General features: G+C 46.7%; 1 protein-coding gene across 4 annotated transcripts in view; it reads right to left on the bottom strand.

The window, feature by feature from the left end:
• Positions 1–209: 209 nt before the first annotated feature.
• Positions 210–25,846, bottom strand: part of itprid2 (ITPR interacting domain containing 2) — a 29,415-nt gene continuing 3,778 nt past the window's right edge. For 2 of the 4 annotated variants that reach the window (XM_030785774.1, XM_030785775.1), the window contains exons 2-19: positions 17,057–17,277; positions 16,601–16,643; positions 15,259–15,308; positions 13,845–13,898; positions 11,809–11,851; positions 11,627–11,725; positions 10,934–11,142; positions 8,529–9,265; positions 8,176–8,236; positions 7,444–7,532; positions 5,399–7,066; positions 4,476–4,541; positions 4,195–4,310; positions 3,243–3,387; positions 2,829–2,894; positions 2,300–2,719; positions 1,361–1,489; positions 210–1,207 (exon numbers count right to left, since the gene is read on the bottom strand). In XM_030785774.1, the coding sequence (XP_030641634.1) occupies positions 1,382–1,489; positions 2,300–2,719; positions 2,829–2,894; positions 3,243–3,387; positions 4,195–4,310; positions 4,476–4,541; positions 5,399–7,066; positions 7,444–7,532; positions 8,176–8,236; positions 8,529–9,265; positions 10,934–11,142; positions 11,627–11,725; positions 11,809–11,851; positions 13,845–13,898; positions 15,259–15,308; positions 16,601–16,643; positions 17,057–17,237 (4,155 nt within the window). In that variant the 5' untranslated portion in view covers positions 17,238–17,277 and the 3' untranslated portion in view covers positions 210–1,207; positions 1,361–1,381. The remainder of the gene's footprint in view (positions 1,208–1,360; positions 1,490–2,299; positions 2,720–2,828; positions 2,895–3,242; positions 3,388–4,194; positions 4,311–4,475; positions 4,542–5,398; positions 7,067–7,443; positions 7,533–8,175; positions 8,237–8,528; positions 9,266–10,933; positions 11,143–11,626; positions 11,726–11,808; positions 11,852–13,844; positions 13,899–15,258; positions 15,309–16,600; positions 16,644–17,056; positions 17,278–25,846) is intronic. The other 2 variants (XM_030785776.1, XM_030785777.1) reach the window with 2 other exon arrangements.

Below are 25,846 nucleotides of genomic sequence, written 5' to 3'. Positions count from 1 at the left end.
GTTATGGTGCTTGTGCCCCGGCACACAACCACTGAACAGAAGAGTCGGAACAGGGATATGGCAGTCTGTCATTTGATCCAACGGGAACATTTCAAATTTCGCACTAATCTAAAGTGGTTTTATTTAAATGTGCTCCACCGTGTAGGCCCAAATATGGCTGAAGAACAACAATGCACCTGATTTATGCAAAATAAATAAATCTTTATTAATGATTTTACTCAGAGCTGATCCCTCATGCATCCCGGGTGACAGGTTAGCAAGTCCCTTAAAAAGACAGAAAAAACTCTCCATCGACATGTAGTCATAGATCAGTTAGTATTAGGATTCATGTTGAGACAGAAACATTATTGTGTGTGAAGGCAGCGTTGAATTCTCCCTCTCTCTCTCTCAGAGACGGACGCGGCCGCGGAATCATAGGACCAACACTTGAAATAAACTGTAGTTGTGAAACACAAAAGAATTGATCAAGACTCCTTTAGGAGCGCAAGAACTGATAGAAAGGTTTTCTGATAAACTAATAGTTGTTGACATTAAGAAATAAAACTTTTTCGGTCGTTTTGCGACTCTGTACACATATAGTCGATTTAGTGCTTCCTAATGATAAGTAACATACAAATAAAATGTGCTTCTTAGGTTTTAGTTTATCTCCTAGACACATAGAATGTGATCAACTACTGACAAAGACATGATAAAGACCAAGACAATTATGCATACTACACAGAAAACCATATTCAAAGTGGCAAGTCTAAAACAGTAGTTGTAATCAGTGAGTTCAAGTTGAAAAGTGAAATGTATTGCACAGTTAGTGTCCTCACAGAGGTCACATTAGAACACAATCCAATTACAGCAGACATCTCTCCCCGTAACGCACAACTTTTCTTCTTTTTTTTCTAAACAAGCAAAAGTCTCCTCAAGTCTCATCACCTTTCACCAAACAGACATGCACCTGGACCCTCATCACATACTTAAATACATCACATACCAGAAATATCAGAACATTTCAATAAAATGCACCAACAGAAGTCAGTAGGCTACAGGCTCTCACGGTCGCGGACACGTTGCCGTCTGAGCGTGGAAATGAAGGCTGTGATGCATGTTGTTCCGTGGCAGTAGTGTGTGCTGGAGCTTGGTGAGGAGCAGCAGAGGTTTCCTCAGACACAGATACAGCTGTTCTCAGTGCACGCTTCATCACGCTTCAGTCTCTTCTCTTCAGCCGCCACACACACAGGGGACGGCCGGCAGGAAGACGGCACAGGTATAAGGTCACAATCAGATTAGTAACATGCCGGTATAAATGTATGGAAACAACTAGTAACCATGGTAACACTTGTCATTTTATTTTCCATATAGGGAAACAAACCTACAGAACCCAGTTCCATCCTCAGACTGGGTGCCCTCGCGTTGCCATTGGAGATCTCCGTGGTGACACAGCAGCCAGAAGTTCATTCACAATCTCCTGGCGGATCTCGTCAGCAATACTGGCTTTGATCTGGAATTTAAGTCGCCGTGAAAAACAAGGCAATGGAACTAGAGGAACATCAACAGGTCCACACACTGTAAGGTCTACACGCTGTCAGAGCCACGCTAGCAGAGTTGACAAAGCACACAGTAGCATTTAGACGGACCAAAACCGTGTTTCAAACCGTGCCAGGAACAGGCTGTACTGAGAGAGGTGTGAAACGCACACCAACACACAGATGGAGAACATCTCCCCCACAACACACTCAGTCCTGCCAGATTTACATCATTCTACAGAATTACAAAAAATACTCAAGGCTGGAAGCCCAATCGATTCCAAGTTCCCCTTAAAAAAATTCCTTTGAAAAACGATTATGTCAATTGGAAAGGTGTCACCCAATCTGCCTGCCCAAACCAACAGTTTAAGTTGTACCCAAGGACCCAGTAAAACCTGCTTTGGCCATTGCAGTCTGTATCTGGATATGTCTGTGTGTGTATGTATCACTAGAGAGAAAGCGTTTTGGCAAAAACTTTTGTAGGAAACTCTCATAGCGATACATAACAACTGACACATTTGTTTGAATGAGAAATGGAGCAAGTTTTTCAGAAGCACTAAGTCTTGTTCTGTAGTCGAAAACATTTTGAATAGAGATTTTCCATTCAAAACACAACTCAGTCCAAGACATATCCCTTGTCTGATTAACAGTCCAGCTCTGTTCATATGCTCAAGTCAAATTCCCATGGACAGCTATCATTTTAAGTGTTTCAGTGTGACCGCAGTGTATCTCCCTAATGAAAGGACACAGGTCTAACAGAAAAGAACTCAAGCTCTCTCACTCACCTCCTTAATCAGCTGTTGAAGATGAGGGCTAGATGCATCCCCTCGGCCTCCGCCCTGCTCCTCCAAAAGAAGGGAATCAACGGATGCCCTGCCTCCATGGCCATCCAATGAGGAGTCACTACCAGCTCCTCTCTCCTCTCTCTCTTCAGAGTAGGGAGTAGCTGGGATCTGCCTCTGTTCCTCCGAGTTCTCTGGCGGGGGGGTCCCTGCACCTGCTCGTGGAGGGAGAGCAGGAGTGAGGCAGACAGTGGCCCGGTACACAGCTGGTCTCTGAGGCAGGGATCGCTCCGGAGGTCTGGAGAACCTGGCAGGACTGGCCGCCCGTGACGAGTGCCCAGAACTGGACGCCGCAGCACTGGCCCCTCCCTCGTACCCCAGTTCTGTCTGCAAGTACAACTGCTCCCTGAGAAGGTCTGAGACCTGGACATACATCCCACAACCACACACAGACAGAGGGAAAAAGTGAGAGTGTGAGAGGGGCAGCGTGACAGGAGAGACGGCTCAGCGTAACACGAGGGGACATACACACCGGTTCCATGGCTCTGAGAGCAGAGGCATTAGACAGGCTGTCTGTGCTTTCCCCTCTGCGTATGCCCTGAAAGACACAAACACAATTTACATCACCTGAACAAGAATATACTTCACACGATCATATAACTTTCCCCTTCAGCCAGGAAAAAATACCGCTGTCCTATAGCTGATGTGCTACAGTTTCTATTACTTCTGCGCTATTATTTAATATTATTTCATGGTCTTTCGTCACTTAACTTTACATATGTAAAACCAATAAAGCAACACTAGCATTGACATGTGGTGAAATATCACGAAGCCAGAGGAAAGAATGGGGGACACAGTGAAAACCTTTCTATTGATTGACTAGTGATTCTTAGCATCGTTCCTCATCTGAGAAATGAACTTGGTTGCTGCAGTAGCAGACACTAACCAGTGGGTGGCGACTCAGATTGGCATGTTGTGCTGAGCGTAGCTGTTCATTGAGGGAGAGCAGTCGATCCTCTAGCTGCAGCTCCAGCTCCTGCAGCTCCTGCCGCACAGCAGCACGCAGCTGCTGCAGATGCTCCGCCTCCTGCCTGAGGACCAGATAATCAACAACACACACACACACACACACACACACACACACGCATGCACACACACACGCATGCACACATAAGCACACACACATGCATGCACAAACACACACACGCGCGCGCGCGCATGCACACACAAACACACACACACACACACACACACACACGCATGCACACACACACGCATGCACACATAAGCACACACACATGCATGCACAAACACACACACACACACACACATATAAGCACACATACATGCATGCACACACACACACACAGGCGCGTGTGCATACACAAACACAAACACACAAGCGCGTGCACACACAAGCACACACACATGCATGCACACATACACGCACAGGCGCGTGTGCATACACAAACACACACACACACACACACACACACACACATATAAACACACACACACCACACACCCACATGTGTACACACACACACAAACAGAGTATGCGCAAATTAAAACACACACAAAGGCAACAGAGCTCTTTGTCCTTAAGAAGAGAAGAAGTTGCTTCTGTTACATGAATCAATAATTAGTTAATCAATAATTGCACAAAAAGTGACCCAGTATTAAGACTTGTGTTCAATATCCTTCATTAGGTAGCCCTGTAGAGGGAAACCATGTCTGGATGTAAACACTCTAAAGAAAACCAAGTGGGTTATGGCACGCTGCCCCTGGCTGTGATGGGGGTGGGGTGATGGGGGTGGGGGACTGGAGTGGAGTGGGGGGGGCGTGGGGGGGGGGGGTGACCGGGCACAGGGGTAAGGTGACGGGTCCGAACGGCTCACCTCTCCTCTGGTGTAAGGTGTTGATAAACCATAGACTGCTGCCTCATCAGAGCCAGCTCCAGATCCATCATCTGAGAACGGAACACATTCAGACTCTTTCGTCTCTTCTGCAGCTCCTACAGAGGGAGAGAAAGAATGAGGAAGAATGAAATCTCACAGTGAGCTACTGGTGAGCATGTCAGATTCTACAGAAGTACTACACAAATGGGCTGATTCTTCTGTATTGTTTGTGAGGCTGGAGTAGGAGGGCGCTGAATTCCTTTAGCATGAGAGCAGCATACCTCGTAGACGGGCTGCTGTGGGCTGCGCATGCCTGAAGGAGTGTCATCACCATGCACACAAAAGCCCTGCCAACACAAGCACTGAGCAGTTACAACACAAGCCAAAGGCAGACGAAACTAGTCTGGACTGATCTTCTGGAAATGGTCATAACATGACTCACCATTGAGTGTGTGTGTGTGTGTGTGTGTGTTTGTGTGTGTGTGAGAAAGAAAGAGTGTGTGCGAGTGAGTGTGTGTGTGTGTGTGAGAGAGAGAGTGTAAGAGAGAGAGAGTGTGTGTGTGTGTGTGTGTGAGAAAGAAAGAGTGTGTGAGAGTGAGTGTGTGTGTGTGTGTGTGTGTGTATTAGCTTTAAGGGAGGGCTTTATATGATGATGGTTCATGTTTCATCCTTATTTCACCCAAATCAGAAATATCAAATGCAGTTCAGAGGCAGGATGAAAAATGATTAATTACAAGTTACTTAGTCACTAAAATAAGATCACTCTCTTCATTATTTTCATCAGTACCTCAGGCATAGGTGTGTATGCAGAATGCCAACCCTAACTTCTAAAGAAGTAATATAAAACAGGGGCAGTTCTTCCCCAAAACCCAACTCATACCAACTCATATCTGGGACAAATTCACATCACGCAAAAGATTTATGTCCTAGTCTGGTGTTGCCAGAGAGAGAGACTGCATAGGTTGGGCGTGTCATAGGTTGGGTGTGCCCTGTTCTTGGTAGGTCTCCCCTAATCACTTTCCAATTTAACAGAACATGGCTTTGTAGGATCCCTTACAGGAGAACAGAGTGGAATGTAAATCATGTTAAGAATGCTGAGTTGACCTCTGTTTGAGGACAGAATGTGAAGTTAAATCATGTGTGATGTGAAGTTAAATCATGTGTGATGTGAAGTTAGATCATGTATGACAGGAGCGTGACTCACCTGCTCCAGACTTTGAACAGTGCCTCTGATGTCATGCAGAACCCGTCTGAGCTGCATTTCTGTGCTGTTGAGCGGCGGGGGAGGGGCGGGGTCACAGGGGAAAGGGTGCGCGGGGACACCTGAACACTGCGGAGCGTAGGTGTGACCGCAGGGCACGGGTGGAAGATTAGCAGGACTGTTATAGGCAAAGCTGCAGGGAGCAGAGTGTGTGTGACACAGGGGAGTGTGAGGGCTGTACGGGCTGCCCTGGAGGTTGCTGAGAGACCCACTGTGAGCAGCACTCAGCTGAGGGTGGTACGGAGAGCTGAAGTGTGTGTTGTGTAGATGATTGAAGGGCAGGCCTGGGTGAGGCGCAGTATATATGGGGCCATGGGGAGGCTGAGCGAACGGGGAGTTGTGTAGTTGCCCGGGAGGAGCACTGTGTACTTGGGCTAAGGGACTGTGAATGGGGCCAGGAGACTGGCTGTAGGGGGAGCCGTACGCTCCTCTGTGGTATGGGTAGTGGACAGAGGCGTGAGGCGGAGTGGGAGAGTAAGCCATGGAGGTGTGCTGGGGGAGGTTGGGCACGCTGCAGGTGCTCCAGGACGGGGCTTCTCCGAGTGGTCTAGGGGCCCAGTCTTGGGGAGCACTGTACAGAGAACTGGATGAGTGGGTGAGATATCTGGGTAGGCACAGGGGGTAAGGGGGCACGCCACCACGAGGGGGCTCCTCCGCCCCTCGAGACTCCGGGGGTATTTCTCCCTCCCCGGGTGCTGACCTGATGATGAGGGTGGAACGACAGGATGACTGTGGCTCCTCCTCGTCTTCCTCCACGATAGAGTCCACCTCCTCCCTGTTGAGCAGCGGCTGGTCTTCCTCAGGGCCGAAGCGGTAAGCGTAGGAAGGCGGGGTGCAGTGTTTGACGGACCCGCGGCCCAGCTGAATGCGGACAGAGGAGACGACGCGCGACGGGCTGAGCAGGGAGCTGGGCAGAGAACTGGATCTCCTCAGGGGGTTTCTGTCTCTCAGTGAATCCCTGGCTTTGACTCTCACCTCACCTGTTCCGTCTTCAGACGTGGAAGAGGATCTCTGCTGGACCCGCTGTAGAGCCACACGCACCCGGTCAGACGGACTGGGCCCAGACTGCTCTGATTCTGGAGCCCCGGAGGGAGACTCATGCTGAACTGTGTCATCACGCTCCAGGTTGGTCTCTGGTTCTGTGAGTGAATCTGGTTCCTTAGTGCAGCCCTGCACCTCTGTGGAGACAGGCTCCATGCTGTTGATAGCATCAGAGGTCAGAACTGCTTCCACAGAGGGTTCAGGCACGGTGGACTCTCCGATGGCTCCCACGTCTGCAGAAACATCAGGTTCCACTAAAGCGGCAGGTTCTCCACCAGCAGACGTCTCAGAAGAGCCATGCAGTTCAGAGGCAAGAGCAGATTCGTCCAGGCAAGCGCTTGGCAGATTCTGGGTCATTGAGGTGACTTGTCTGGGGTGGCAGAAATACTCAGGAATGTTCCTGTCCTCCTGGGCCTGGCTGGAGCTCCCTCTCCCAGACTGAGGAAACAGATCCAACCCCTGACTCCTCTCAAACGTGAGGTGCTCCAGAGCCACGGGAGTGCTCACGTCTCCCGCATGAGACGTCACGGTGGTCTCACTATCACAGCTGTCGGAGCTCTCCTGTACCTGCTCCAAACACATCCACAACATACCTATTACTCATCTTTTTTTACTTAAAGACAACGACATCAAAACAGCAGATAAAGGGAAACTTTTTAAATTCTCTTTGCCTTTCACCATAAGACAGCTTAGATCTCTCCTTGGGGAACATATTTGTTGCAGGCTTGAAGTGGTAAAACTGACTAAACTAATTAAGGGCTTGAAAACAAGTTGAATCAGGTGAGATGGTGAATGGCTACAACAAATCTGTGAAGTGGCCAAGGAGCTCTGAGGAATGACCGCTACAGGAGATCAACTGCGCACAGGTGCAAAAGATGCCGTCTCTGCAACAGGCACATCTGACGTTTGTAGGGTCTTAAACATTCCCTCAGTGGAAGCAAACTCACCTTAAGGTAATTAGCTGAGCCGTCTGTGGATGGATCCTCTGCAAAACCACTGCTGTCAGACTGCTGACTGCCCGTCCTCAGCAAATGCTCTGCAAACAGACAGAAAGAGATGTTTTTAGCTGTTTTTCTTTGAAGCAAAAAATAAAGTGTGTGAACAATATGCACTCGTAAAAAAAGATCCTTATGTTGACTTGCTTCACACATTATACCCACATTTTCATTTTAACATCTCAACAGTTCTGAAGACAGTAAAGCTCTACCACAAGAGGGCAGAGTTGAATCATTTGTGAAACCACACAGCCCTCGTCAAACAGGTTAAGGCTTTTCACATGGTGACAAGCGAGGACTTGTATAAGAAAATGTCGCACTGATCTTGCTTTCTTGGAAAACTCAAATTAGTACCAGTCAGTCTGGATTAGACGGGTTAGGGCTGTTCTGTAGCAACATTCTGACCTATCACATCAAACCCTAATTCAATCATCAAGAAACCCACGAACATCTGAGCATTGTCTCCGCTACTTATCAAAAACATGTGGTTCCCAGTGTTCCGATGCCCTTACTGGAAATAAGCCTGAACTAACTGGCATTTATCCAAACATTCTTTGGGACTGAAAACACAAGACACGCTAAATTAAACCACTTCTACTGCGTAAAAAAGTCGAGAGAATAATGAAACAGAAGAGCACGATTGAGGATTCCTATGCTGCGACACGCATATCTCGCTGTACTCACCGCTGCTGGCTCTAGAGGTGCAGCGGGTTCCTGGGGGAGCGTCATCCTCATTACTCTGCAACTGCAAACAGAAGAGTTCATGAGCGCCGCCCTCGCGCAGCAAAGCACACAACACAACCGCTCAACATAACCTGACATATATAGCCAGCATCTTAGCAGAGAGGTAGTTCTGCGGCATATTAGAACACAAAGCCACAGCGACCACAGCCTAACCTCCAGGGCACATTTGTACCAGAACCTGTTTATTTTTAGCCTTAAAGTCGTGACCTTTAGCGTTTGTTAGCATTTTGCGACTACAGCAAAAAGCAGGAGCTTTGCGAAGAAAGACACAGGGCTGCAGTTTAGAGCCATACCTCCTCCATTTCAAACGAATCTCTGGGCTGGCTGAGGAGGTGAGCAATGTGAGGGTTGGGAAGGAGGTTTGGTGTCTCCTTGTCTGGTGTGGAGGTGACTGCTTTCTGATGGCTTTCTCCTCTGCCCACATCAGCGTCACTGGTCATGCTCATGTCACCCTCCTCAGATGCTCCACTGATGCTCACCAGGACTGGGGCCTCTGGGACCTCCCTGCCCAGCGCCTGAACAGACGCAGAACTTCGCTCAGGTAATTGTTCTCCGTTCAGAGGAGACTGCTCACTGCCTACAAAAGGAGTGGAAGAGGAACTTTCGACTCCTTGCCCCGTCGCCGCGTCTCCGTTTAAGGGGTTGTCTGCACTGCCTTGCTGTGACTCCTCTGTCACGGTGGCCAGAGAGGGCGAGTCCTTCTTCCTAAACATCCTCTGCTGTTTGTGCTCAGACTCACTGGGGCTGTCCCAAACACCGGGGCTCACAGCCTCCCCCTTGCCGGGGTCCGAGGTGACAGAGGATGGGCTTTGTGCTCCCTCTGTGGAGCTCAGCAGGTTCTGCCTGGTGATGGTCTTCTTCAGGATCTTGGCTGCATTCAGGGCTGAGTTGTTTCTCTTCAGTTGTGAGGGCTCTTTGGACTCCCCCTCACAGCTCCCAATCCTCTGCGTGGGTCTGCCCGACACCTGGGAGTAGATCTCAGTGAAGACATTGGCGACGGTTGCAAGGACCTCTGTCTGCCGGAAACGACCTTTAAGAGAAGAACAGGACCTTTCTTCAGCAGGGCCCAGTGGTCTCTGAGTGATTATATTGTCCCTATATGTGCAAAAACAGATACAAGTACAGCAAGAACAATGGGCAGTAACCAAGGTCCTGATAGTAAGATCACATTCCTGGAAGTATTTGAAATTGTCCAGTCACTGAAAAGATGAACACTAAAGAGAGCTACAACTTGCATGCGATGCATCAGTCATAAACTATGATAACACTAAAATAGAACACAGAGCAGGAAGACTGACACTGATTTGATATTTTTCAGATGCAGCGTCTTCTGTATGATATTCAAGAACTGACATTTTTTGGGACTTTATCCAGAAATGGACATCTATCTCTTACTGTGCAGTCCTTCCTGCCTGTGACCAACTGACTGACTCAGCATTCAGGCATTGCCCACAGGAAACACAAGCCAAAAAAAGGAACAGAAACAGTTTTTTTGTTTTGTTTTGTTTTTTTTTATGAGAGAGGGACACACACATCTCCTCTGTGATCTTACCCCCCCCCCCCCTTTTCTTCTGAAAGGAAGAAACAGATGTTGCACAGAAAATCGACAAGAGGCACAGACTGCACTTCAGTTCCTCATTTAGGATTTCACTGGAACTGTTCTTGAGGTGAAACTGCTCTGGTAATGCTATATAGGTGTGCTAACTATGCTCTGCAATAACACTATCTAAATGCATTCTGCTCTAGAAATGGTCAGATTATGCTATAAAAATGTTCAGATAAAGCTGTATACAGTCTAGAACAGCTGCTGTTGTTAAGTTTTTTCAGCTCTGTATGGTACAGTAAGGCCTCTGCTCCTGAAGGCTGCTCACTTCCTTACCTCAAAACAAACACGCGTCTAAGGAGGAGGCACAACATTCTGAGTGGACTCCAGAGGCAAAACAGCCCAGCTAAATAAACAGGTATCTAAAGATAAACATCAAACCTACTCGAGAGCAACAGTTTGCTTCTCACACCATCCACTTCCGAACATGTCTGCACAACAAGAGCCCTGTTTAAGTCAGTTCACACGTCCCTGTCCCCGGCACTGTGACTTCCTCTTCCTAACCATCCGCTTTGTGGCAGCTCCTTTGTCCTGGCTTCGCCAGCCACATGAGTTATGCAAATGTAGGCCAACAGAGAGACAACCACAAAGCTGGCAGAGGGGCAAGAACCCGCTGTGAGAGAAGAGCACAGTCTGCTCCTCTCCACCAATGCCTGCCCGTCCGCACTCACAGTGCCCGCCACGGACAAAGGCCTCCTTGTGTTACACTCCTATTCAGCCAATTCCAAACTGGCCTTGCTCATATACACAACCAGCTCCCCCTGTTTTATGTGCATTAAGAAAGGCAGGAAAAGCTCTGCACAGAATGAAGAACAAGTGCTGATGAAAGAAGCAATGGAAAATTGGTGCTGCAGTCCATAGTACCTACCTCTTTCACTCTTCCCCACTGCCCTGGCCCCCATCTCTCTCTCTCTCTCTCTCTCTCTCTCTCTCTCTCTCTCTCTCTCTCTCTCTCTCTGTCGCTGTCTGTCTCTCTGTCTCTCTCTCTCTCTACATGTATCTGCTTGCTGATAAAGGCTCTCTTCTCCCTCTACACCGCAGTTACACTCAGAGTGCAGCCAGAGATGTCAAAGCATATTGAGAAAGAGGCCATACTTGTCAGGGCGTAGTTTGGATTCTCCAGCTCCATGCGCTGTATCTGAGCTCCCAGGTACACTTTGATGTCGATTCCTTTTGCACTGGAGGAAGAGTTGAAGAAGCGGGAGGGGATTTTGGAGGCGATGTCCGGCTCTTCCCGACCAAAGCCCAGGTTATACAGGATCTCCTCTGGGTCCTCCTCATAAAGGTCCAGTAGCTCTGACACACTGAGACACAAGCACACACACATTTACTAAACTGACACACTGAGACACAACACACACACACACACACACACACACACACATTTACTAAACTGACACACTGAGACACAACACACACACACACACACACACACACACATTTACTAAACTGACACACTGAGACACAATTACACATGCCCACGTGCGCAGGCGCACACACACACACACACACACACACACACTTACTATGTCGTCATACTATGACAAAACCACACACACACACACACACACACACATTTACTGAACTGACACACTGAGACACAACCACACACACACACACACACACACACCACGCACTCTAAATGAACAATCACACAGACACAACGACACACACACACACACTTACTGAACTGCATGCTATGTGCACTTTGTCCTATGACATGAAACATGAAAAAGACATAACAATCTTTAAAAAATATATATATATCAGATATGTTTTCCCATGAACCTGGACACTGTAGCGCTACTCTTGCCAGAGCCGGTAGAGTTCATACTCCTGCCTTTCTGTTTGAACTGGCTCCTTCTGTCCTTTGCAGGCAACCCGTATCTAATAAAGAGTGAGCAGTCAGGGACCCAGTCATCCTTCTGCAACAGCACACAAACTAATGGCCACGATGGGACTGCACTTACCCAGGAACCTCTGCTTTCTCACTGCTGGGCTGGAGGTGATTGGCTACACAGAGGAGAGTGAGAGAGGACAGACAGTATGAATAGAGAGAAAAAAAAGCTTACTATTTCAACAGGTAAACTCCCTGCTAAATTACAAACTTTTTCTACAAAACTCTGTTGCAACCAAAAGTTCTGCAACAGAAACTGTCTGACTGACATTTTCGAAATTACAGCACAATGACACTCTGAGGTAAGTTTGCTTTGCTTGATTCATATAGCAGTGTACAACAGTGATCCATTCAGGCACAGCTATGTTTTTTAGGTTTAGGTCTGCCTGTCAGAGACCTGGTAATCACACGGGAAGTCTGCCTGTCAGAGACCGGGAATGAGTACAGGTCAGTACACAAGTGGAGAGTGGAGAGTAGAGAGTAGAGAGTGGAGAGTGGAGAGTAGAGAGTAGAGAGTAGAGAGTGGAGAGTGGAGAGTAAAGAGTAGAGAGTAGAGAGTACAGAGTGGAGTGTAGAGAGTGGAGAGTGGAGAGTAGAGAGTGGAGAGTGGAGAGTAAAGAGTAGAGAGTGGAGAGTAAAGAGTAGAGAGTAGAGAGTGGAGAGTAAAGAGTGGAGAGTGGAGAGTAGAGAGTAAAGAGTAGAGAGTAGAGTGGAGAGTAAAGAGTAGAGAGTGGAGAGTGGAGAGTAGAGAGTGGAGAGTAGAGAGTAAAGAGTGGAGAGTAGAGAGTAGAGAGTAGAGAGTGGAGAGTAAAGAGTGGAGAGTAGAGAGTAGAGAGTGGAGAGTAAAGAGTGGAGAGTAGAGTGGAGAGTAAAGAGTAGAGAGTGGAGAGTGGAGAGTAGAGAGTGGAGAGTAGAGAGTAGAGAGTAAAGAGTGGAGAGTAGAGAGTAGAGAGTAGAGAGTGGAGAGTAAAGAGTGGAGAGTAGAGAGTAGAGAGGACACTAACCAGAGTCTGTGTGTTAACTGCAGAAGACAAACTATTCCCAGACCCTGGAGTCTAAAGAGCTATTTATTTCCTCCAACTAAATTTTACTTATTAACTCATTTTCAACTAAATTAAGGTTCATTTTCATACTTGTACTGTTAAGGTATAAGTGTTGCCTGGTGCAGTTTGTTGACAGTCACTCCACGGTGAAGGCTTGGCAGGACCAGTCTGGACTTGCCCGTGTGAGGAGAACTCAGCACACACCGCTCCTATGACAGGAGCACAATGCTACGCTGGTTCTCACCCCACCACTCCACCTTCACCAGTTTGGACTGGTCCCACTGTGACTGGAACAGCCTCTACCAACCCCCTAGCCCCAGCCCACAACTCCTATACTACATCACAGAATTTTAAAATCCAAAATTTTGTAACTGCTTTCAAATTTACAACACAAGGCAGAAAAAAAAAAAACCATGAATGTGCACAGAGAGATAAAAAGACAGGCACTAAAATACACTGCACAGTCTGATAAGTGCAATGCTAGAGGACCAAACGACCTCAGACTGCTTTAGAACTCAGCACATTTGTCATGTAACACCAAACAAAAGACAAGTGTAACAAACTCTCTCAACAGACTGGAAGCACAGAGCTCTGCAGAGGAGAAGAGGAAGGTTATTGTGTGGATGAGTGAGTCCTTAAACAACTGATTCACTCTTCAATTATTTACACTCCGCTGTCTCCCACCAACACACAGCTCAGAGCAGGGCTATGCAGGCTGAAACTAGAGACACATGCTATCTGATCGAACACTGCACTCTTTTGAACTATGGATCTTGTGTGTGTGTGTGTGGGTGCGCATGCGTGCGTGTGTGCATGCGCATATGTGTTTGCGTCTTTAATCAGCAGAGAAGTAAACAAACCCCCTCCAATTCTTGAAATGGGACTGTTTTTCCTCTTGAGGGTGACAAAGTAAGCTTTGAAACAGCCTAAGTCTTTTAGCCTGCGCTTTTGTCGGCTCATTACTCCCCATGAGAGGAGTCAAAACGCCCCAGCAGCTCTTCAGAAAACAGCACCGCCCACTTAAGAGTAATTAGACACTATTGAGAGACAGAGTGTGAACTCTCACCCTCGGCTCCCAAAGACAAGTCATCTTCAAAACTGCAGCCATTCCTCCCAAGGCCTGTGACAGACAAAAAAAAACAAAAACAAGCTTTTCACAGCGCTAACGAAGCCTCGTCACAACTGTTCAAGTCAGTTCTTCTTTACATTCAACTCAGTCATCCCATAACCATTAACAACATCACACACACACTCCACAACACTTAAGAGCTCACCTGATGTTCATATTCAATATTCCATACCCCCCCCCCCCCCACACACACACACACAGAGCAATATTCCACACCCCACACACACACACACAAACAGAGCAATATTCCGCACCCCACACACACACAGAACAATATTCCATACCCCCCCACACACACACAGACAGAGCAATATTCCATACCCCCCCACACACACACAGAGCAATATTCAACACCCCACACACACACACACACAAACAGAGCAATATTCCATACCCCCCCCCCCACACACACAGAGCAATATTCCATACCCCACACACACACACACAAACAGAACAATATTCCATACCCCCCCCCCCACACACACACAGAGTAATATTCCATACCCCTCCCCCACACACAGAGCAATATTCCACACCCCACACACACACACACACACAGAGCAATATTCCATACCCCCCCCCCCACACACACACAGAGTAATATTCCATACCCCCCCCACACACACACAGAGCAATATTCCATACACCCCCCACACACACACACACAGAGCAATATTCCATACCCCCCCCACACACACACACACAGAGCAATATTCCATACCCCCCCCCCCACACACACACACACAGAGCAATATTCCATACCACCCCCCCCCACACACACACATACACAGAGCAATATTCCACACCCCACACACACACACACAGAGCAAATGCTAGTACTTGATTCTACTGGCATTCCTAAGTGTTTTTCCTATAACATAACTGATAACTTCCTGCGTACGGTTAGATGTCTTAAATAATAAATCAAATACCTGGGTTACTTCCAATGTCGCCTTTAGGTTTGTTTAGCATCACAGGCTGTGAACATGCTTTTTTCACCAGTCAGTGCTGCTGAGTTGAAGGCAAGGCAATGAATGAGGTCTATGGGGCAGCTCTTGGCTCCACAAGAGCGTGTGTGTGTGTGTGTGTGTGTGTGTGTGTGTGTGTGTGTGTGTGTGTGTGTGTGTGTGTGTGCGTGCTACAGTAAGAGAGTCTCTGCTCCAAAGTTCAGAGGGAGTGGTGTAACAGGGAGTCACCTCCACTGAGTAACCTTTTACAGTATCTCACAGCCTGGTCAGCAACCACGGTTAGGACAGCTACAGAGTTTCAACATCAATGCTTAGAACCACACGTAAAAACACACACACACACACACACACTCTCTGCTTCTGCCTGAGTCACAGGGCCTCACCTTTGGTCGGGGAGTTGCTCTGTTCATCCAAAGAGGCTCCCAGAGGAGTCCTGAAAACACATCAAAGACACTACATTAAACACTCACACCTCAGGAAAACACGCACACACACATTAAAAAATAAAAGACATTTAGTAACTGCAACTTAACTACAAAAATGAATTTGAACTACAATATCCTCCCGTACTTACAAAACCTAGATTGCGAACTCTCCTGTCCTTGTGCATTCAGACAGCTGGACTGGAGAGTGGCATGAGAAAACTCAGCGTGCAAGACAGCAGGCTGGGAGATTAAGAATAGCTCTGCTGTTTTCCCTGCCATGTTATACAACAGCCCACAGTGACTGCACAACCACCCAACCTCACATTTACACCAAAAAACAAACTCCCTGTCTGTTTCAGAGCCCCCAGAGGCATGGCAATCCCCACACCGACAGAACCTGCTGCTGTGCATCGTATGGGTGTGTGTTTAATGATTGTGTTGCACTGCCCTGAGTTGTGCTGTGCTGTGCTGTGCTGTGTTGTGCTGTGCTGTGTTGCATTGTGTTGCGTTGCATTGTGTTGTGCTGAGTGCATGTTTGTTGAATGTTTGTGATATGAGGTTGTCAGTCATGGTCACATGAGGTGACGGGAGATTGAATGCAGTCATCACATTTGACTAAATAAACAAGGGCTAAGATCTCATCAGCGAGAAGACTGTGGAGGAGAAGGTGGAAAGAGCGTGAACGTGACAAATTTATTTGCACAGACAGGTGTGTATTTTTGGTTTTTTCCTTTTTTAAACAACTGTGCCAATCACCTGATCATCCCCAAGCATGCAGGTCTGGTTTATACGTCTGACAGGTAGCTTAACCTGTACAGTCTACAAACACAGCAAATCATGCTGCCCTGAGTTTGCTTTAATGACATTTTTCTGCGCCAAACCACAGCCTATGATAAACACAGATTAAAAAACAAAGACTAAGAATTCTGAGGAGAAAAACTGAAACATAAAAAAAGGAACAGACATGGGCGAACAGCTTCAGTAACACCACAGAGGAGACACAGCTCCTACTGCAGAAAATGACTCTCTGAAATGGACTGATCTCCAGACCAATTTTAAATGCAAAGCTTTATTCTCAAGACAGTCTAAAGCTTACAGCTTGTCGGCAATGAAAGCTACAGTCAGCCAGTGTATACGACTGGTGCCAGACTCTTTCCAAAGCTCTTAGCTTGTCCTGTTACAATGCATTCAAGTCACATCAAGTCCATTACTCTCTCTGTCGCATACACACACACACACACACACACACACACAATTAGCATGTGAATGTAACAAGTTACATAATGGTGTGTTGTCATACCTGCAGTCTCGGAGCCAACTTGCTATTTTGTTGGGTATAGGTCCTGAAAAAAGGACAGAGGGAAAAAGTGAACAGCCTCTTCAGAAGGAACGAGCCATTTCAGATCTCTGTTGTTAGCTACTGCCATACACAAGAGAATCAACAAGACAAAAAAACAAAAACGTATAAAGGCACGACTGGATACAGTTCCATTCGGGCGAAAATAAGGAGCAATAGTCTTAATTGGTTAATCATGACTCTTCTACGAAGCTGAATCAAGAACTCTGTTAGCAGCCAAACCACTGTAATTCCTCCTTGCTCTTTTCTCTTCTCTAGACGTCTGGATCGCAGTACTAATTTGCACGAGGAGCATTCCTTTCGATAACTCAGACAAGATCTCTGGCGTTTTTGCGCTGTAGGAGAGGAGGGGGTCGGCAGGGGCGCGGGGGTACCCTGCGGACGGGGACCCAGACGTACCTGGTTCTGAGGCTGGAGAGGGCTTCTCCTCCATAGGCTGTGTGGGCAGCGGCCCCTCTGTGCTGTCGTCCTGAGACTCAGGGGCCTGCCAGGAGTCTCGGCTCCGTGCCCAGGCCCTCCTCTTCACGGTGGCAGCCTTCCATGGGTGTTCTGTCCTGGCAAGGGGCTCGCACTGCTCCATGTCGTCTGCTGCACAGACACTACAGCAGGGGAAGACTCACCTGCAGGGGGGGAAGGGAGCAGGCACGTCACATGACAGCTTCCAGGCCCCCTCTGGGGAGAACTGATGACCAGTTTTAAGAAGGGTGCTGGGTTACATCATTCAGAGCCCTGCACTGAGCTGATCAACTCAGACGAGGCCCACTGAAACAGCAGTATGTATCCAACTCCATTCAAACAGCTACATGTATCAAACCCTACTCAAACAGCCATATGCACTAAACCCCATTCAAACAGCTACATGTATCAAACCCTACTCAAACAGCCATATGCACTAAACCCCATTCAAACAGCTACATGTATCAAAGCCCACTGAAACAGTTACATGTATCAAAGCCCACTGAAACAGTTACATGTATCAAAGCCCACTGAAACAGTTACATGTATCAAAGCCCACTGAAACAGTTACATGCATCAAAGCCCACTGAAACAGTTACATGCATCAAAGCCCACTGAAACAGTTACATGCATCAAAGCCCACTGAAACAGTTACATGTATCAAAGCCCACTGAAACAGTTACATGTATCAAAGCCCACTGAAACAGTTACATGCATCAAAGCCCACTGAAACAGTTACATGTATCAAAGCCCACTGAAACAGTTACATGCATCAAAGCCCACTGAAACAGTTACATGCATCAAAGCCCACTGAAACAGTTACATGCATCAAAGCCCACTGAAACAGTTACATGTATCAAAGCCCACTGAAACAGTTACATGTATCAAAGCCCACTGAAACAGTTACATGCATCAAAGCCCACTGAAACAGTTACATGCATCAAATCACACTCAAACAGTTACATGCATCAAATCACACTGAAACAGCCAGATGTATCCCGCGACTGCACAGAACAACTCTGCTACAGCATTCAGCAAAATATCCACAAAAAAACACACACGCAACTGATGTTACAAAACAAATTTACAATTTCAACAATGTCTCAGACATGCAACAAATTAAAGCAACATAATCAATTAAACTAAAACAATTACTGCACAGATGTCATTACATAATCAAATCCAATAAAAAAAAAAATAGTGACCATGTGAAGGGTTGAGAACAAATGACCAGCATGCGACTCAAATAAAAGCTGAGGATGTGCCCTGCCTGAGAGAGAAGGTTAAATGTCCACCCTGTTGTCATTCAGACAGAAATGACATGGCCAGGAGAGATGGTACTGTTTGAGTCAGAAAACAAGTAGAGCAGGAAATGTCTGTTTAGCTGAAAGATTACAAGCTGGTGCAGAGTCATTTCCTGTTTTGGATCTGCACTTTTCTGAAGGAATACACAGACTCAGCCAAATGGGATGGACTTATCATTCAACTGTATAACCTCACCGGCTTCCACACAGGCTATTAATAGGCAGAGCCTATTTTCAGACAAATTTTCATAAATACACAGCAAAGAGGCATCCAACAGCTTACTCCAGAGTTTCCAAACACAGTGCGGTGAGCGCTCTGTAGATGGAGATGAGCTGATTAAATGTGACAGCAATGATCTTGAACCATACATCCTTGGTTTGACTTTCTGCTTCATTGGAAATGACTCACAGCTCAGAGAATGCATGTTGCCTTCTTTATGGTTATGACATGCAATGAACATCAGGTCTGCTTTTCTTTTCTTTGGTTTTTTTTGCATCTTCTCTATGCAAATGAGAGGAGTTATCTGTCACCCATTTCAGAAGAATCACTGTTTCCCACAATGCACAACTATAAACATCAATATGTAACAGTGCAATTTTATGAGAATACAATTAACACAATAATGGCAAAATGACTGCAATTAATATATTTTATAGCTCAACACAGAGAAAAGATTCAGGAAAGCATTTGTATAGGATCTGATGCTAAATACGCCTTTAATCTCTAATGCAAGCTTGTCAATGATTCACTAGAGTAGCATACTTTTTTATGGCCTTCTGGTATTGACTCTAAGCATCAAAAACTGGTACGCTTTTATATTGTTTGACTGTATTAAGGGACTCTGTATGACATGAGAAATACTGATAAGGAGGCTTCAGTATCTGCTGCCCAGTATTCTCCAGTTTATCAAAACACAAGGATGATGGGAGAAAGTAAGCTATTCTGGGAGCGAGGCATTAAACTGACTAACTATGCTCTTGGCTGGAACACTATGTTCACACACTGCTACTGCCGTCATTGGTGACAAAACTCTTTACAGCTGAACTGCAAACATTTTCATATCAACGCTACTGACTTACACATTCATTATATTGAACTATCAGCTGAGATTACTCTCCTTTCAAACCTATGTCTCTTTGTGTTCCACAGGGGAAAGAAATGAGCATAGCAAATCCTAAATCAATCCAACAGTGTTTGTCTCTCTGAAACCTGCAGAACAACTCTGCTTCTTTACTTAACATGCCAAACAGAGTTGTGTGTGTTCTAGAACAGCGGCGTAGAAGCAGCCATCCCGTTTACAGACAGGGAAATTCTCCACTCCATTTTGGAGACAGACCGCCCAGATCAGTAAACACAGAGCAAACCCAGCAGTGCGCTCTCTTCTGGACCTCAACACGGCATCTAACTCTGTAAACAGAACAGGGAGAGCGACAGACTCTGCTTTAAATGGGAACAAACTGAGGGAAGACAGATGGGGAAACCCGTGATGTACTCTAAATAAGTGTCGGCTAACTGCAGGTATGCTCTCCGGCTATAGTGCACACACGCCTCGGCGGAGTGTCACTTGCGTGTTATGTATAGTGAGAAAGGCGTCTCTCCCCCAGCTTCTGATAGGAAAAGCATATGAGAGAAATAATTCATTATCCAGAAAACTCAACATATGCATATTTACTCCATCCTGTAGGGAATGTCATAGGAGCCCAGCAGACAGAGACAGACTTATAATGATGTAAAGACTTAGGATGCCTAACTCAGCCTCACTCCTTCATTCTCATCACACTGCTATTCAAAGCAATGAGAGGAGAATGGAGAACTCAGATGGCCAAAATTTACAACAAAAACAACAACAATAACAATAACAGGAACTATCAATAAATACCAAATGCGTGCAAAAAATGAAAGAGTCCTAAGATATAAATAAAGAAAAATATACTTTAATTTGTACATTTGAGGACAAGAACAGAAATTTTGTTATTTAAATATTGTGTGTTTGCTTTTGTGCTGCCAGAGCAAGGTAACATTGAGATTTTGTGGACTGCAGAAGTCAGAGCCATGCAGTTCTTACATTCAGCTCTCAGGTAGTGAGCACAGCCAGAGATATCCAGCCAGTCAGATAACATTAACTACAGATCTGTATTACACATAAGCAGTAACGGTATACAGCCCAGTCAGACAACATTAACTACAGATCTGTATTACACATAAGCAGTAACGGTATACAGCCCAGTCAGACAACATTAACTACAGATCTGTATTACACATAAGCAGTAACGGTATACAGCCCAGTCAGATAACATTAACTACAGATCTGTATTACACATAAGCAGTAACGGTATACAGCCCAGTCAGACAACATTAATTACAGATCTGTATTACACATAAGCAGTAACGGTATACAGCCCAGTCAGACAACATTAATTACAGATCTGTATTACACATAAGCAGTAACGGTATACAGCCCAGTCAGATAACATTAACTACAGATCTGTATTACACATAAGCAGTAACGGTATACAGCCCAGTCAGATAACATTAACTACAGATCTGTGTTACACATAAGCAGTAACGGTATACAGCCCAGTCAGACAACATTAACTACAGATCTGTATTACACATAAGCAGTAACGGTATACAGCCCAGTCAGATAACATTAACTACAGATCTGTATTACACATAAGTTCTGTCCACTGCTGCTCGGCCAGCACAGACTCATTCAAATGTACAGGGTGACTTCACCGTCTGACAAAATGTATATTACGCTTTGTTCAGAAGGCAGATCAACAAAGCCAGGGCACAATCACTGACTGAGCGGAGAACCATCTACTTCTGCCCTAAGACTTCTACTCTGCTGACAGTTTCCCTCTGACGCCTCTTCACTGCACATTAAGCAAAAGGGAAAGGGGATGTAAACCAATAAAACAATGAGTAAGTAAAACAGTCAATGAAAAAATCAAATACATAACATACGTAAGAGTAAATTAAACATATAAGTGCACATATTCTAAAAACTGACTCGATTTCCAAGTTCATTCCTGCATTTTGTCTTTCACTTTTGTCTGTTTTTCTTTTATTTTGCTGTTTATTTCGGCACCCTGTATCCTCCATGAGAGTAAAAAGCAGAGAGAGACAGAGGAAAGCAGCTGTTGTCACTGAGAGACCATGAGCAGGTCTCTGTCATGGAGCATAAAGACATGATGTGTCACAGCTCTGTTAGCAACTTTTTCCCTGAGAGATATCAGAAATATTATGACATTTTTATACGTTGGAATAAAAACAGTAGATTAAATTTCCTGTTTAGCCTTTAACATGCTATAATCTACAAAAATGAGGACATGTTAGGAACAGTGACCAAAAGAAGTGCCCTGATTGCAGAGGCCACAGTGCTCCACAACAGCACCCATGCTCACAACCTCCTCACGCACGCTCACAAGCTCCTCACGCACGCTCACAAGCTCCTCACGCACGCTCACAACCTCCTCACACACACACAACCTCCTCACGCACGCTCACAACCTCCTCACGCACGCACACAACCTCCTCACGCACACAACCTCCTCACGCACGCTCACAACCTCCTCACGCACGCTCACAACCTCCTCACGCACGCACACAACCTCCTCACGCACGCTCACAACCTCCTCACGCACGCTCACAACCTCCTCACGCACGCTCACAACCTCCTCACGCACGCTCACAACCTCCTCACGCACGCACACAACCTCCTCACGCACGCTCACAACCTCCTCACGCACGCTCACAACCTCCTCACGCACACAACCAACCTCCTCACGCACACACACAACCTCCTCACGCACGCTCACAACCTCACGCACACTCACAACCTCCTCACGCACACTCACAACATCCTCACGCACGCTCACAACATCCTCACGCACGCTCACAACATCCTCACACACGCTCACAACATCCTCACGCACGCTCACAACATCCTCACACACGCTCACAACATCCTCACGCACGCTCACAACCTCCTCACGCATGCACAAAAACTCCTCACACACACACACAACCTCCTCACGCACACACACAACCTCCTCACGCACGCTCACAACCTCCTCACACACGCTCACAACCTCCTCACGCACACAACCAACCTCCTCACGCACACACACAACCTCCTCACGCACGCTCACAACCTCACGCACACACACAACCTCCTCACGCACGCTCACAACGTCCTCACACACGCTCACAACATCCTCACACACGCTCACAACATCCTCACACACGCTCACAACATCCTCACGCACGCTCACAACCTCCTCACGCATGCACAAAAACTCCTCACACACACACACAACCTCCTCACGCATGCGCACAACCTCCTCACGCACGCTCACAACCTCCTCACGCACGCACACAACCTCCTCACACGCACACAACCTCCTCACGCATGCACACAACCTCCTCACGCACGCACGCAACCTCCTCACGCACGCACGCAACCTCCTCACGCACGCACGCACGCAACCTTCTCACGCACGCAACCTCCTCACGCACGCTCACAACCTCCTCACGCACGCTCACAACCTCCTCACGCACGCTCACAACCTCCTCACGCACACAACCTTCTCACGCACGCTCAAAACCTCCTCACGCACACTCACGTTCTGTCCTGTCCTAACCTCCTCATGCACAATCATGTTCTGTCCTGTACTAACCTCCTCACGCACGCTCACATTCTGTCCTGTACTAACCTCACATACAATCACATTCTGTCCTGTCCTAACCTCCTCACGCACGCTCACATTCTGTCCTTTACTAACCTCCTCACACACGCTCACATTCTGTCCTGTACTAACCTCCTCACACACAATCACATTCTGTCCTGTCCTAACCTCCTCACGCACGCTCACATTCTGTCCTGTACTAACCTCCTCACATACAATCACATTCTGTCCTGTCCTAACCTCCTCACACACGCTCACATTCTGTCCTGTCCTAACCTCACATACAATCACATTCTGTCCTGTCCTAACCTCCTCACGCACGCTCACATTCTGCCCTGTACTAACCTCCTCACATACAATCACATTCTGTCCTGTCCTAACCTCCTCACACACGCTCACATTCTGTCCTGTACTAACCTCTTCACGCACACTCACATTCTGTCCTGTACTAACCTCCTCACACACAATCACGTTCTGTCCTGTCCTAACCTCCTCACGCTGTCTGAACACACACTGGGCGCCTCTTATTAAAATCAACAACAACAACAAAAACAGGCCGCTTTTGGCCCTTAAAGAGGGACTATTTTTAAAAGCAGGGTGCCGTCCACACGGGTCCTGACTGTCACGCACTTCTTCAGAAATGCGAATGTCCCAGTTCCCACATGTTCTGCCAAAGTCGTCCGGCTATCCGCCGTGATCAAGCGCACGTCCCAAAGCGGCGAAATAAACCGACATTTAATCCACTCATTAAACACAGAGCGCCGGCCAGGACTCCACGGTCACACACTAAAACGCACACACACACATTAACCATAAAACACAAACATCCCACAAAATGAAGCCTTCCTGAAGTTTTACTGAAAAAGCAGCATTAATGGCTTCCAGCTGGTATGAGGTATTAATGACTCAATTTGCCTTTATTGACTACCCAGCCATATAACCTTTATTGAGCCAACAGCCTCTTTAAGCACAAACATAAAATGTGACTGAGTGCTGAGGGGAGGAAACACACCTGCACTGGCTCCAGTTCTCCACTGCACTGCCTACTGACCTTTACTACTGCCATCCAATGAACCCATCAGCTTCACCCCTCAGCCAACACAGCACATTGACGTAAACCTCTCTATTGTAGTATTGTTTGCGAGAGCATGGAGGGTGGTGCTGTGTGAGGGGTCACACCGGCGTGCTGGTGAGAGGAGCAGTCAAAGACCTTCCTGTGACCTTCTCCAAGGTCCCCATGGGAGAACCAGTGGGACAAAAGAGGATGGATTTAATTCAATCATAGTAACACCATAAACACACACACACATAATGTCAAGATCTTACACCATACACACACACACACACACACACACACACATATACATACACAATGCCAAGACCTTACACCACACACACACACATAATGTCAAGACCTTACACCACACACACACACACACACACACACATAATGTCAAGATCTTACACCATACACACACACACACACACACATATACATACACAATGCCAAGATCTTACACCACACACACACACACACACACACACACATACTCAGCCAAGGTCTTACACCACACACACACACACACACACACAATGCCAAGATCTTACACTACACACACACGCACACACACCATATATACACACACACCATGCCAGCATCTTAACATATATCTTTTTGGCATGAAGCATGCAATCTTCCCATGAGTGGTCAGTAACAACACACTATCCCACTAATCAAGCAACCTCTGGGCAAAGCCTCAGATGGTCACAGGGGAACGCAGACGAGGCAGAGGACAGTTGAGTCTGAGGACGTGAGTGGAGGCATGCACTGCTCTCTCGTCTGCGCTGTCTGCGCCCTGACAGAGGGACGGCTGCATGAGACTCTCCTCCAGAGCTTCGGACAGTTTAAAAAAAAAAAAAACATCCACTTATAGAGTGCCACATCAAAGCCCTTCCAGAGGGTTCCAGACTGCAGTGAAAAGCATGATGAGAGTGTCACTGGTTTTAGTTACTGAGTGTGACATAGTGCTTACAGTAAGGGCACTTTTGGCCACACGCTCACCCCTCCAGGTTTAGAGAATATTTCCGCTTTGGTTTAAACAGACAAAGTCCATGAACACGTTCAACAATACATCCAGACAAGATCAAAATCATTCTGACCTTCCATGTCAACATCCTCTCATCTGCATTTAGACATCACAGTAAATAAAACCGCCATTTTGCATTAACAGTGCTGAGAAACTGGTGTGAAAGACAACATAATATCAGTAATAAACAAGTAACAATAAACAATAAGAATAAAATTAGACACTACAAGAGCAACACAAAATGACCATACTGATCCAGATCCTCTCTGCCAAAAGTTAAACTAAACAAATAAATAATCAGATAAATAAATTAATGAATAAATGTGAAAAATTAACAATTATAACTGAGTACTCCAGACGGAGTCTGGCAAAAGGCTGATTCAACAACACAGAGGGAGTGAACAGGGAACAGGACAAAGTCTGACAACTATGAAAACCCGGACAGGATCCACGATAATAACAAGTTGATGAAGAACATGAGAGAGAAAGCATGATGAAGAGCGTCTCTGTGTGTTTACTGAGAACAGACAAATGGTTTACTCCAGTGCCATGTGACAAATGGTTTACTCCAGTGCCATGTGAGGGAGCATGGGCTCCTCGCCGTCCATCTCCCTCCACCGCTCCCTCTCTCTCTCGCTCTCTCGCTCTCC

This window comes from Chanos chanos, chromosome 10 (genome assembly GCF_902362185.1).
Source record: "Chanos chanos chromosome 10, fChaCha1.1, whole genome shotgun sequence".
NCBI lineage: Eukaryota > Metazoa > Chordata > Actinopteri > Gonorynchiformes > Chanidae > Chanos > Chanos chanos.
This window is presented reverse-complemented; position numbering and strand designations above follow the sequence as displayed.